General features: G+C 40.4%; 2 protein-coding genes across 3 annotated transcripts in view; one reads left to right on the forward strand and one right to left on the reverse strand.

Moving 5' to 3' along the window:
• FANCD2 (FA complementation group D2) overlaps positions 1-2,020 on the reverse strand; it is a 65,773-nt gene extending 63,753 nt beyond the window's left edge. Inside the window, exons 1-2 of the mRNA XM_044451315.1 lie at positions 1,968-2,020; positions 874-961 (exon numbers count right to left, since the gene is read on the reverse strand). Of these exons, the coding sequence (XP_044307250.1) occupies positions 874-940 (67 nt within the window). The 5' untranslated portion in view covers positions 941-961; positions 1,968-2,020. The remainder of the gene's footprint in view (positions 1-873; positions 962-1,967) is intronic.
• A 112-nt stretch (positions 2,021-2,132) lies between these two features.
• Positions 2,133-13,624, forward strand: EMC3 (ER membrane protein complex subunit 3). Of its 2 annotated transcripts, none has more exons than XM_044451567.1 (9): positions 2,133-2,150; positions 3,000-3,193; positions 4,490-4,547; positions 5,978-6,071; positions 6,972-7,076; positions 8,479-8,560; positions 8,674-8,753; positions 9,441-9,523; positions 10,889-13,624. In XM_044451567.1, the coding sequence occupies exons 2-9, from the start codon at positions 3,039-3,041 to the stop codon at positions 11,015-11,017; spliced, it is 786 nt and encodes a 261-aa protein (XP_044307502.1). In that variant the 5' UTR covers positions 2,133-2,150; positions 3,000-3,038; the 3' UTR covers positions 11,018-13,624. The 2 variants fall into 2 exon arrangements, with proteins under 2 accessions (XP_044307502.1, XP_044307501.1); XM_044451566.1 differs by lacking the exon at positions 2,133-2,150 and adding an exon at positions 2,174-2,191.
• The last annotated feature ends 25 nt before the right edge of the window (positions 13,625-13,649 follow it).

The raw sequence follows: 13,649 nt of genomic DNA on the forward strand, positions 1-13,649 counted from the left end.
GGTGCAATCCTATTTAAATTTAGACAGTAAAAAGACCTACAACTATGGTGACTGGGACATGCTGGGAGTTGTAGGCCTTTTGTAAATCTAAGTTTTCATAGAAGCATGGCGTTTTGATAGAAATATGTTGCCATAGTCACATTACATTTCTAAGGCTTTGTGAAGCATGGTATAAATTCTGGAATATACTCCACTACCCTTCCAGTTCCAGGCTTGAAAGGAGAGGTGGCTCTTTTCCTTCTTGTGCCTCAAGCTCAGGAAAAATGGCAATTGACAGAAGGTAGAACATTTGCTATGATAAACATATGTATAGAATACATGGATATGTATAGATAAACGCCTGCATAGAACACAGGAAGGTAAATTCAGCTCCTTCCTTCCATCGTGGATCTAATTATTTGCATTGCCAGTTTTTGCATTTTATTTTCTGCATTGTAGATTGTATTGCTTTGTTTTATTGGTTTTATATGGTTTTAATTAATTGTGTTAGTTATTGTCATGTTAAATTGTTTTAGATGTTTTATTATAAGCCACCCAGAGAGCCTCTGGGCTATAGAGTGCCATATAAATACAACTAACTAACTAACTAACTAATTCACTCTTCCCCAAAGAGATTACCATACTTAAGAGAACAATATCCAAAATATACAATGTAGATACATTACTCATATAGCAATTTTCTCTGTGCACTCACAAATAATTGTATATATTCAGTGTACATAATATGGAGGAAATGGGCTGAAGAAATGCAGATAACAACTATGTTTGTCCTTGCTGTTGACCTGGGCATTACAAAAATAATGATATTCTCTCTGCCTGGTGTCCTTATCCAAAAGAATTCCAGATGCCAGAAATGGTTTTTCCTTTACATACTTGGTAATTCTTCTATCGGGTTTTCCATACAGGCTCCAGTTTTGGACAATTTCCGTTTTGAAATCATGGCAACAACCACCAACGTCTCCTATTACAGGAATATTGAGAAAAGTATTAAGATGCTGACTGATGGGGAGATGTTTTTATTTTAAGACTTTGCAAATAACTTGGCAATGGAAAGAAATCGTGGACGGAACCATGCTCTAGTGATGTCTTATTATTAGTATGCAAACAGCAAATAACCTACTGAGGTAGTAAACAATTTACCACAGTACAACATATTAACAAAGATTAACAAATAGTGATAATTAATAATCCAGTGTGGCTTATCCATAAACCATGGAGGGTCATGAGCAACAAATGGAAGGAGGAAGGTGTACAGAGACTAGAATTGCATTCACATGCTTTCCAAAATATTTAGACAGCCTATTTCAGCTAATTAAAAGTAGGATGGTGATGCCCTGCTTCTCCCCAGAACACTCCATCTCCCTAGGCCAGTTCTTGTTTGCCAACTTTGGAGTCCAGCCCAAGCAGAAAGAACCACGCTGGCTTTGAGGGTGGGTGGAGGTAGGGGCAACACTTTCTGCTTGATTACAACCCTAATTTGTAATCTCAACACACTTGGCCACACCTTCCCCCCACTGGTTGCAATGACCTTGTTGTCAAATAAATATGAAGATGGGCTCTTATTACCTGAAGATTGTTGCTTATCAACGAATAAGCTGGAATCTCACCATTTTAAAGACTAGTTGCAAAGGAAGATAATGCACTTTGACTTTTAATGATTAAGCTGGAAGAAGCCTGACAGACGCTGCGGCTTTGTAACTACAGCTCCAAAAGCCCCAGCCAGCATGACTGATGGTTAGAGATTATGCGAGCTGTTGCGAAAGATTTCTAGAAGGGACGGGGTTGCCAAGTATAGTATTAGATAGCTACCAATACAGGACTGAGCAGAACCCCTCGGCCAGTCAGCGGCTGTTAAACTCTGCCCTCGCCCGGCGAGGTTCCCAGGGCAGCCGGCGCAGGCAAGCACCATCGCCCCCCGCCGCCCTCCACCAGAGCAGTCGCGCGACCGCCGCCCGCTCAGCGCTTACCGCTGCCGCGCGACCACAACAGCCCCAGCGCGAGCGCCGCCTCACTCAAATTCTCCCGCCAAGCAGCACCGCACCGGGCGCGCTGCGATGACCTCGCCGAGCACGTGACGCCCCTGCCGATGGGCGCCTGGCAAAAGCGTCGTTCGTCGTTCCCGGAAGAGTGAACGGGACCAGGCCGGTGTGGTAAGAGGTGTCGGGCGTTGTTGGGTTTTCTCCAGAGCCAGGTCTCGGACTTCTTTCTCCCCTCCCGCTTCGAGGGGCGGAAGAGTGGGGTGGCTCTGATAGCTGTGTTTCAGCTGAAGGGGGGTGTGAAACAGCTTCCCTCTTTCTGTGGTTAATTTTGAAGAAGAGAGGGGCCGGGGCTCCAAAGCTCCATGACCCGGAGGCCTTTAATTCTGGGTGTGTGGAGGCCTGCTGTGATTGTTTCCTGGCAAGGAGAAGGCCGTCTACGCAAGCTTGCGTGGCTTGTCTGTATTTATTAGCTCAACGGTCCTATTAAAACAAGGTTCTGGGACTGAGCTCTTGCTCAAATCCAGCATTACTTCTGAAGGTATCTTAGCCTGGCAGCTCCTTAGTTTCCAACCTCCCCTCTTTCTGTCTTAATCAAGCACTCAGACTGCTATCTTTTACAGCCTTGGTCTTTCAAGATTTGTATAGATCCAGTGTCTTGCCTTTTTACATTGCCAGGAACATGTGAGTGTAAGAAGTGTCCGCTTTTGTGGAGTTAGCTTTAACGGTCTGGAATTGGGACTAGGGCTTATTGGTGTTGTATTCCTCAATCTGGTGCCCTTCAATTATTCTGGTCATCAGCTCCACTTGGGATACTAAGTCAGAAATGCTGGGAATTGTAGTCTAAACATCTGGAGAGCACCAAGTTGAGAAACTTTGCTTTAAATTAAAGAGAGCTTAACTAGTAACACAACAGGTGGTCCAATATTTTTGGAAAGTTGAGGACAATTAGAAATCTTTTATACTCTTGACTGTAAGACTTAACAATTGTTGCATCATACTTTGTGTGTATGGATATTACAGATTGAAGCTGATACATTTGACCAGAATAATATTTTAAAAATGAGTGAGCCAGAACTGTTACTGGATTCCAATATTCGACTATGGGTTGTGCTTCCCATAGTATTCATAACCTTCTTTGTGGGAATGATTCGCCACTATGTTTCTATCCTGCTTCAAAGTGACAAAAAGCTCACTCAAGAGCAAGTGTCTGACAGGTAAGATGCTTCCAACTGAGTATTTGGCTATTGTCTCTTAACATTAATCATTAAAAGCTCTAGAGACTGATGACACCTTTCCCTATTCTTTTATTGCTGACTTTACTGGATGGCAAAGTGATGAGCTATAATATATTGGTGTGTGCATGCATTTATGTGTAGAAATTTGGGAATATTCCTAGACCTGGCTTTGCTTTGGGGTGTCTGTGTAATGGCCCTAATTTCTTCTGCCTTGTTGAGGCTGGGACACCAGTTGTGCCCATTCCTAAGAAGGTAGCTCTGATGAGTCATACCTTAATTGTAATCATACTGGATTGCTATTATGCACCCTACACTGGGTGGTTGTTGAAGAATCTCCAGAAACTTTTCATGATCCAGAAAATAGAAGAGATTGGGTGAGCACCAACAGCTGCACCAGGTCTCAGTTTGCCAACACAATGGAAAATAACAGTTATTACCTTAAAAGCTTTACATGGCTTAGGCCCAGGATACCTTAAGCATAATTGCTTCATTTCCTTTCTAAGCCTACCCACTGCTTAAGATCTTTGGGGGAATTTTCCATAAAAAGGGTATATAACAATGATTGTATTTGCATCATATGGACTATCAGTTTGTACATATAACCGAGAAGTTTACACATTCATTTTAGCGTTACTACTGCTGGTATGAATAATAGTCTCTGAAAGTTATTTATATCTATCATTGAGGTATCTTAAATTAAGCAATATTTTAGTCAACCACTTGCATTTATATAAAGAGAGATTATAGGATTTTATAGCATTATATTTTTATAATGTAACATATAACATTCTGAGCATGAATATGCATTGGGTTCACATCTAATACCTTGGAACCTTGCAGTCACTACAAGGTATGCACTCTCAAAGTAGAGAACATATGTTTATAAGTGAAAAATATAAAACAATACACTGATTTCCAAACAGGAAAATTTGTAGGGGTGATCTATAGTGGGTCATGTTTAGCTATTATCATTGGCGATCATAGCAAGTTTGGAACTTTTAACCCAAAAATTTGATTCAGTTAACCACTAGACTATATAGCCATTTTTTGTTAGTGTATGTTTATTAGTTATGATTTGTTTTAAGTTACACTATTTTTCCCATTATAAGGATGAAATATGTAGAGATTACTCTAAAAATTAAAATTCATCTAAAAGTTGGTACCTTGTTATAAGGCTATCTTCTACATGGATGCAACAGGTAGTGTTTGTGCAGGGATATGCATCCTTAGGCTATTTCCTATTTCACCTGTCCAGTGATGGTTTCTTTCTTCCAGCCAAGTTCTGATTCGAAGTAGAGTTCTCAGAGAAAATGGAAAGTACATTCCAAAGCAGGTATGACTCCATGTATGTGAGAATATTTGTGTGCAAACTTGGTCATTTGTGTATGTGTTTAATTAACCAGTATAGGAAGGTTAAACCTCAATTATTCCAAGACTTAGTAATCAGTCTTTATAACAACCTTGTCCTTACATTGTATGTGTCTACCTTAAGCAGCTACTGAATTTATTAACTGTTGTTTACTTCCCAGAGAGCTTTAGCTATTTGAGAGTATAGAAATAAAATAATAAAGTCTATTAATATCCACATGAATCAATGCATTGCCAAGGCAATACATGGTCAATATGTGATGCCTTCTGGTCGAAAGTGGGTTAGCATGCCAAAGGCAGGATTTGTGCTAGGAACATTGACTCTCTCATACAACAGAAGGGAGAGTCAGAAATCTGACCTTTCTCCCTCCTCCTTTATAACTGGCATGAAAATAACTGTTCTGGCTGAAAATCAACCTCTGAAAAGGGGTGTTCTGGTGGGCAGGGATGGGAAGAAACCAGAGAGATCAGGATAAAAGTCATCCTGAGCTGCCTTCTCCAGCTTCCTTTCCTACTCCTCTGAAGTACCCCCCCCCCCCGCAAAAAAACCCTGACTAGTAAAATGTGCTGGATGGGAAGTTGGGAAAATGAGGAACATCTCCATTGCATTGGATAATCAAAAGTCTCTCAGTTCAATTGGCTTGCTTTGTTAATTGATGCACTTTTTAAACAATAAAATGTCTTACTGGTAGCTGGGATCATGTCAAAGCAAAGTGAAGGCTTCTAACTGCTCCCATCTTTTTTCCTCCTGGATGGCTCAGCTGCGCATGGACCTCAGATGCCTTGGGAAATGAAGATGATAGATGACTGATACTTGCATCTGTTGTACACCCATTTTTGTGTTGGTGCCCAAGACAGTTTTCCAAATTTCCACATGTGCAGATGAACCCAAGAAATTTGCCTGCACCTGGATTACAGTGTCACCATTTCAGTTCATTAGAATTTTGCAAAATGTCATAGTTCTTAATAATATCATATGGCTCTCAGTACCATTTTTTTGCCATGCTTCATTGTTATTAGTATTCTGAAATGAGGAAATTCTCTGCTTGTATTGCTCCTTGACTGACTGACTGACTGAATGCTGTCTGTTTTGCTGCATCTGTATGGAAATCATATGTCTAAATCATGTCATCAGCACTAGGGAAAATGAAACTAAGGAGCTCAAGTGCTAAGGGTAAGGAGTTTTTAACCCCATTGATTCCAAATTGGATATACCACCATTGTCATTTTCCTTGAAATCCATAACTGTTTAGGAATTCAGGGAGGCTAGTTTGAAATGCAAATATGTTATAATAATATATCTGTTACCCCAATTCTTTTAAAAAGATGTAGACTGTATTTAACTTGGAAATGCATGCTCAATTCTCTTCATCATTAGAATTTGCATTTTTTCAGTCTTTTCTGACAAGGAAGTATTACTTCAATAATCCTGATGATGGTTTCTTTAAGAAAACTAAAAGGAAGGTAGTGCCGCCTTCTCCAATGACAGGTATGTAACAAGCCTTCTAAGAGTGCTTTGCTCTTTTATGATAAATTTATGTCATCTAAAACCTGAGCAATAATTAGAATAGCTGCTATGGTTATGTGCTTAGAAACAGTTATGAGACTTGAAGTCTAGTTAGCATCTTAGCACAGCCTTTTGCATGTCATAATAAATCTTCCCTTTTGCTTCATTATGGTTCTTGAAAATACTTAAAGATAATCTGGAACTGTGTTCTGATTTTGCTATGTGGTAAGTTAATGAAAAGTGGCACAGGTTTCTCTGTAATGTCCTTGATCGAAACCTACAGTACTACAATCTCTAAGCAGTTTGAAATACTCAGTCACTGGAAGCTTCCTCTGATGGTTGTCATTAAACAACAAAGATTGCTGCATCAGTTTCCCATCTGTTCTTGTCATTTGGAGTAATCATACTGTATATTACCATGTTCTGATGCTGCCGAAGGCAGTGTTGCAAGGATTGCAGATCTGTTGCAGACCAGTGCCACGGGGCTGTGGACTGCCAAACAGAAGTGAGCATGATGCTGAGAACAAGCTGCACTTTTGAATCCTGCCTTTAAGAATGAAGGGTCTGCTGGCTTCATGTGCTTAAAAGGAAGCAGAGCTGAGAGGAGAACCTGTGACCTGTTGAGAATGAATTAACTGTATACCTTGATGGTCATAGGTATGTATTATAAAGTTAAAAAGCAGAAGAGCACAGGTAGGCCTAAATGCTACAACCATGTTTCAGTAGCAAAATTAAATATTGGAAGGAAGATCAAACCAGGGTAATCAATAGTGCCAAGCAGGTTTTCTCTGGTGTGTTTTTATTCATACTCCAAGGCTTTAAAAATCAAAGGGATCAGACAGTGTATATTATGTATTCACCTGAACTGTGTTTACCTTGCAGATCCTACCATGCTGACAGATATGATGAAAGGGAATGTAACAAATGTGCTGCCTATGATTCTGATTGGTGGGTGGATCACCATGACCTTCTCAGGCTTTGTCACAAGTGAGTTGCAGCCTAGGAATCTAAACCTGGGTGGTCTGGAGGCCTTGGATCTCATTAGTTTGCTTATCACCTTCTCAGAGAATTTGCCTTGTACTTGGTGATTATGTGCAGTCTGAGCAATAGTGGACTTGAGCAAGTACGTGTTTGGCAGCTTCTGTTTCTGAAAAGGAAATCCTAAGTTACCTCACACCGAGGCCACTGTGTTAGCTTGGAATTCATACTTGTTAGCAACTGTGGGTGGTTACCTTGCTCCCAAAAATAATTGTCCACTTGAGGCTGTGTTACACTATTACTTTAATTGTGCTTCTTCAGAACTGCAATCCCAGAGTTAGGCTTTGCTGCAGCCAGCTTAGAGTTTTCTCTTCCAGTCTTTGTCATACAGTAACCACAAGAAATACAAAAGGAAATACTTGTGCCAGAGCTTCAGGCAGAAGTTTTCCAATAACTACTCTTTCCCTTCTCATCATCCTAACATGCCTCTCATCTGTAGGCAGAAGATACAGAGTTGATCCTATTTTGAATCAAATGTCAAATGGTTCCCCATGCAGCAATAATATTTGCTTTGTGCAGATTATTGAGGGGGTGCATGGGGGTTACTTCCTCCTGTTCCTTAGAAAGGAAGGTCTTGTGCACTTCCATTGGAGATTGTCTTGTTCTTTTAGATAAACTGAAAACAGATGCAGCTTTATTTTTTTGTCTTTTTAGGTGATTTCGAAATGCTTCTCAAATGCAACAGTAAAGGAGAGAAAAATTAAAATTCCATCTTTGTTGTTTTATTTTTCCTTTTGGCTGGTACATATTTAGAAGCTGTTTTATACCAAAGCAAACCAATGTTTCATTTATCTTAGTATTGTCTTCACTGGCTGGCAGCAAATATCCAGAATTTGAAAGAGGAGCCTTTTCTAGTCTTCCTTGGATATCCCATAATTTGAATCTGGCCTTTTTTACATGTAAAACATACTGAAATATGCCCCTTGCCTTCTGGGGTTGATGTTTTGTTCATCTGGCAAGCACTCTGTCCAAAAGAGAACATCTCATGCGGGAGGCAAAAAAAAAGAAAAGAACACTGTTCCTTCTGAGAAGCATCTAAAAACTTATGGCATAGCAAATTTCTAAGCTGTATTAAAAAGTATATTTCTCAACACCTTTTGGGGGGTGCCTTACTCTGTTTGCACTTTGACCACCTTCTCTGTGTCCCTTCTTCATTATACCTCTCCTCTTCCCACCTGTATCCAAAACAGATACTGTCCTTTGTCTTGCTCAAATCATGTGACATTGCTCATCCATTTCAGTTCTAAGCTCTGTATGGAAAAGACCTGTCTTGATTTATATACCTTTGTCAAGCACTGCGTAAAATTAGTGCTATATAATAATTGTTTTGTGACCCATTTTTTTCTTGCAGCAAAAGTCCCCTTTCCTTTGACACTGCGTTTTAAACCAATGCTACAGCAGGGTATTGAGTTGCTTACTTTGGATGCATCATGGTAAGAGTCTTTTATTATTAGACACTGGAAAGCATATTAAAACTGAGAAAGCTACTATACAGTCGTTAGGCATTCATGTACTTAAGTGACACTGAATATTTTTGCTTTCTTAGGGTAAGCTCTGCCTCTTGGTACTTTCTAAATGTGTTTGGACTTCGAAGCATTTATACCCTCATCCTTGGTCAAGATAATGGTACGGTTTTGCTGTTTACATGTTTGCTATATTAATGGGCCTACAACTCACAGCATGCCCCAGCAAGCACAGCTTGTAAGCCTTTTTTCTACCTAAACATGCAAAGGATTGTAGCCTTAGACTGATAGCATATGCTCTATCCATTCAATTAATATTCACTTGTAGCTCAGTTCAGTGGACTTAATGCAAATAATTAAGTGGCAAGAGTTGGTCATAATCCCAACATGATTTTCTTGAACTAGGTAAAATGCCATTGGTTTTCTCTCCTAGGAGATCCTTTCCTGTTAGTAACCCTATTTGTTTGAGATAGCAAGAGTGTTTCTTATGAGCTTTGACTCAATTACTTGCATTACTGTCCAATGCAAACTATAACGTACTTCATTAATAACAAGACAAATGCTTTGTTGTCCATCAGAGCTGAAGATAATTGAACCTACTTACCAAGGGCCTCCTACTTTGTCCCTCTATTTAATTTGCAGAAAGTTGGTGGGATATTTCGCTACCTGTCTTGAGAGCATAACAGTTGTTGCTCATCTTCTGGAAAATCTCCCCTGCTAATACTCTTTTTTAATAGCAGCCATTGGCCTTGTTAATTGGGGAAGATGGGTGTTGCAGTCTGCCATATCTGGGGGGACACTGGGTTAAGGGAGGCCATTATGCAGAATAACCATTCTTTCACATTTGCAGCTGCAGATCAGTCCAGAGTTATGCAGGAGCAGATGACAGGAGCAGCCATGGCCATGCCTGCTGATACAAATAAAGCATTTAAGGTATGAGTCTTCTCTTCCAGCTGCAGCGATGAGCCTCTCCGATGTCATGTTCTGTTTCCATTCTGTGAATCTCCAGGGGAAGTACCTCAAAAGCAAAAGACACCTACAAAAACGGTCATTCTTAAACACATGCGTTAGAAATGTATGCCAAAAAGTTTTCTAGCCTTTACTGGGGAGAAGGAAAACACTGTTCTGTTTTCAAACTGTTCTGAGAGTCTTTGGAAGTTTATTGTGGAGCTGTGATTGAGATGAATGATAGCAGACAAGATACTGATGTGTGTAGTTGCCACAAGTAGGTGAGTTCTGTGACACACTCGGTTAATGCAGGACAGCAGTGAGGTTCAACAGGTGTGCCTAGTGGCTTGCAGACTGGAAATGGAGGTTTATATGATTGAATGCTGGCAAAGAGGAGTCCCTCATACATCAAAAACTACCACATCAAGGAGAATGGTAGGTTAGAACCCTTTTTGTATTGGGCAGCATTTACTCATGTGAGCCCCCATCTCTAGATAGATATGGTGCATAGCCCAGGCACAGACTTCCCAGTTCTCACTTTCATAAGAAGTAGGCCTTTTTGTCCTTCGAATGCACAAAGCATTGCACTGATTCCCCAGCAGAACAGTAGACAATGGTTTCCCAAAGGCAGAAATTTTGCAAACCAGTGCATTAGAATGGCTGGGCTCACAGCCTCATTTCCTGTGGTCCTCCACCAGGTTAGCCCACTGGGGAGGGAGGCTGCAGGGGAGTGGGGGTCAGAAAGAAAGAGAAATGGGGTGGCCTCACACAGCAGCGCTGCATAGGCTCCTGACTGATTATTTCTAAGGGAATGTAGCCCTCAACTGAACTTTTCCTACCCCTGCATGAGAACACATCACATGCTAGTTGTTTGTCTTCTCTTATAGTATAAAAATAGCTGGAAAAATATGAGGAATTCTGTTATAGGTTGTAACTCAGTACCAATATTATGAAACAGCTTGTTTCACTCTGACCTTTCTGGTCATGATGCTTGCTTTGTGGACCAAGTGGAAATAGATAAAATGAGGAAGTAATATCTTGTTCAGTGTTGTTTCTTTTAACTGGAAAGTGATCATGAGGCAAGGAGTGGGGTGGAGACAATCCATGATAAGGCTGATCGACTGCATCACTTATTTGCAGGGTGGGGTGGGGTGTCATGTCATATGAACACAACCAAAATCTCATTTGCAAATGGCATAGCATTATGTGGTGAGGTTCCGAGTCGACACCACCATGAACAAATGAAGGCAGAACATTTAGCAAGCCCTCTCCAGCCAGTGTTCAAAGTAGGAGAGCAGGCGGTCGATGCACTTCCACTGGCCCATCAGTGCTCTTTCTTTGTCACTGCAGACGGAATGGGAGGCTCTAGAACTGACTGACCATCAATGGGCACTAGAGGATGTTGAAGAGGAACTCATGGCTAAAGATCTCCACTTCGAAGGCATGTTTAAGGAAGAGTTGCAGACGTCCATGTTCTGACATTCTTCATATGATTGGCATTCAATAAGTTCTGTTTAATACCTACAGTGTATCCTGATGGATAGCCAGAATAAACATGATCAGAATTTATGTGAGTTACCGAGCTGCGGGCAAGGTCTCATCTGATGTCATTTCAGTTATGATGGAGCTGTGGCATGCCACCTGTGGGTGGGTCAGAGACTAAGCTTCTAAACATATAGCTGTTAACCAAACTTACTGGCAGAAGCATGTGCAGGATGGTTTGAAATTGACAGCTCTGGAAGATTTTTAGAAGTCTACCAGCTGGTACTCTGGAAATATTTTAAGCATTGTCTCTTAATATTTCTTGAAATATTGGTATAAGATTATGTCCTGAAGCTTCTTTCATTGCTGGGGTTCAGATTTAAAACATTTGAATAACTACCAGTCTCTAGTTATTTGGGTTAAAATAGAGGGAGCTTCCAGAAAAGGTTCTCCCTACATGTTTCCATCCAGTGGTCTAGACACTGAAATACTCTCCTCTGTCCACTAGAGGGCAAGATCTTTTGAGAAGATTGACATGGCCAGTCACTGAACAAGGAATTACTTTTTCCGTTCTTGCTTATGTTGCTCCTGCCTCATCAATGACCAGGCACAGATTTGAGTTCTGCTCTGCTTGGCCAGTAGCGAAACACTGATTATATCAAAAGTACGCAGTTGAACCCTTCAACTTTAGCTGTCTTCAGTCCCTAGATCCATTTGTAATTGTATTTCTTTCATGTAAGTATTTGATTGGAATGCTAGTAAGACATGTGCTGGAACCAAGGGAAATCCCTTTTTTATTAAGAGATTGTTCTTGCCTTTGGAAAACAGGCTTGAGGTTTTAACCTTATTACTTCCTTAAGGAACAAGCACCTAAAGTCTCAATGTCTATATAACCTAAGCCCCCTTGTGATTTGTGTTCTGTTGCTTTTTGGAGAGTCGTATGTATAATAAAAATGCACATTCCTAAAGTTCATAATGCTAGAACTAGGTTGACTAAATAAAGGGTTCTTGTTTATTTCTCAGCCAAAAGCAGATAGTGGCTGTGAATCAGTTGTCATCACACTGTAATAGTAACATAGCACAAATAGATAAAAAGCTGCTGAAGCTGTATTCTTAGCTATCTGAAGCTGGTCAGAAGGCTAATATTGGGAATATTAGCTTTTCAGGGTAACATTTGGCACTAACCTTGATGTGATAGCCTATGTTTTTATGCATGAGAACAATGACGGGGGGAAGTTTACCGCCCTTGTATTTTTAAGAAACAAGCTGGTGTTTAAAGTAATTAACCAGAACCCTAGGCAGCTCATGTTGCAACTTTTTCCAGCTCAAAGCCTGTATTGCTTCAGTGGAACCTGGTGTAGACTGCTTTTGCAGCAGTAGGTCAGCTTTATTTATGGTTCATGATGCAAGCGTAATTCCTTACTCTCTAATATATTAAAGACATTGTTTAATAGTCAACTTCAAGATGTTTGCATTTTATTTGCTACTTCTAAGCCAGTCACCTCACTTCTATTAATTCTTATTCTTGTGTGGAAAGTGGTTTTATGCAAAATATTTTCTAAACAACACAATAATTTGGCTTGCATCAAGATGCTAAGCTTGCATCCAACATAACAGTAAAAGGAAGAGCCAACAAAGCTAGATCAACAAAACAGAGCTACTTCCATCTCTGATGTGCGTCAGGTAGTGGGGGATGGGTCCAGACACTTGCCCGCTCCGTGTTTGTGGCATACATGTGGAATGTTCTTCTGTGGCAATGGTCTGCTGAACATCTTTTTGTGTTGTATATGAATCAGTTACTGCTCTGGATTGTAAACCTGAAGAGTAAATGGCACTAGATGATGCTTTTTAAAGGGCGGGTGGAAGAAATAATACCTCTGGTTATTCTAAAGATTCTCTGAGTATATTAACTTCAGTTCTGAACTTAGTTTTTCTTGTATCTTTAGCTGTCCCTGCAAGCTATATTGTCTTAAGCTGCTTTTGCCTTAATGTAGAACACAGGTGGGGAACCTTTTTTCTGTAAATATTCTTTGACCAACAGGAAAAATCAAAGCCTTTGTCAGAGGTGGACAAAGTTTGCAGCATTTCATATCTATTTATGTGCTACCCTGTCCTTCCATGTGTACCATTTTGCATGGAATCAGGCTGGACATTGCAGATTCTTTGCTCCAGATATAGATAATAGGGCTTGCACCATTTTGCATTTTAACTAGTACTCATGACAGCCTTTGAACATGCTGTAGCTGTAATTAAGAATTGCAGATATCATTTTATTGGGAACAGTGGTTCAGTGAAATATATTTTGGCGTGTTCATGTCTTATTGCAAAATCCTTGCCTCATCTCTGGAAACTGTAGAAACCCATTTTGGCGTTTTTCCATTGTTTATCTGTTTAGGGTGGGCCACTCTCCTCCCATCAGAGTAACTCCCTGCTGGCATCTGCCTTCTTGTGTGGGTGGATACCACACCAAAATCTTAGGCCCTAAACGTTAAAAGGTAAAGAGATATACAAGAGTTCCTTCCATTGCCACTAGCTCAGCTTTACCCATGACATAGTTGAAGGGAGAACTGTATTTGTAAATAAAGGAGACAAATCAAAAGACAACTGAGTGTTTTATCCATTTGTAATT

The sequence above is a fragment of the Varanus komodoensis genome, unplaced genomic scaffold (genome assembly GCF_004798865.1).
Source record: "Varanus komodoensis strain SLA01 unplaced genomic scaffold, ASM479886v1 scaffold6_2, whole genome shotgun sequence".
Classification (NCBI taxonomy): domain Eukaryota; kingdom Metazoa; phylum Chordata; class Lepidosauria; order Squamata; family Varanidae; genus Varanus; species Varanus komodoensis.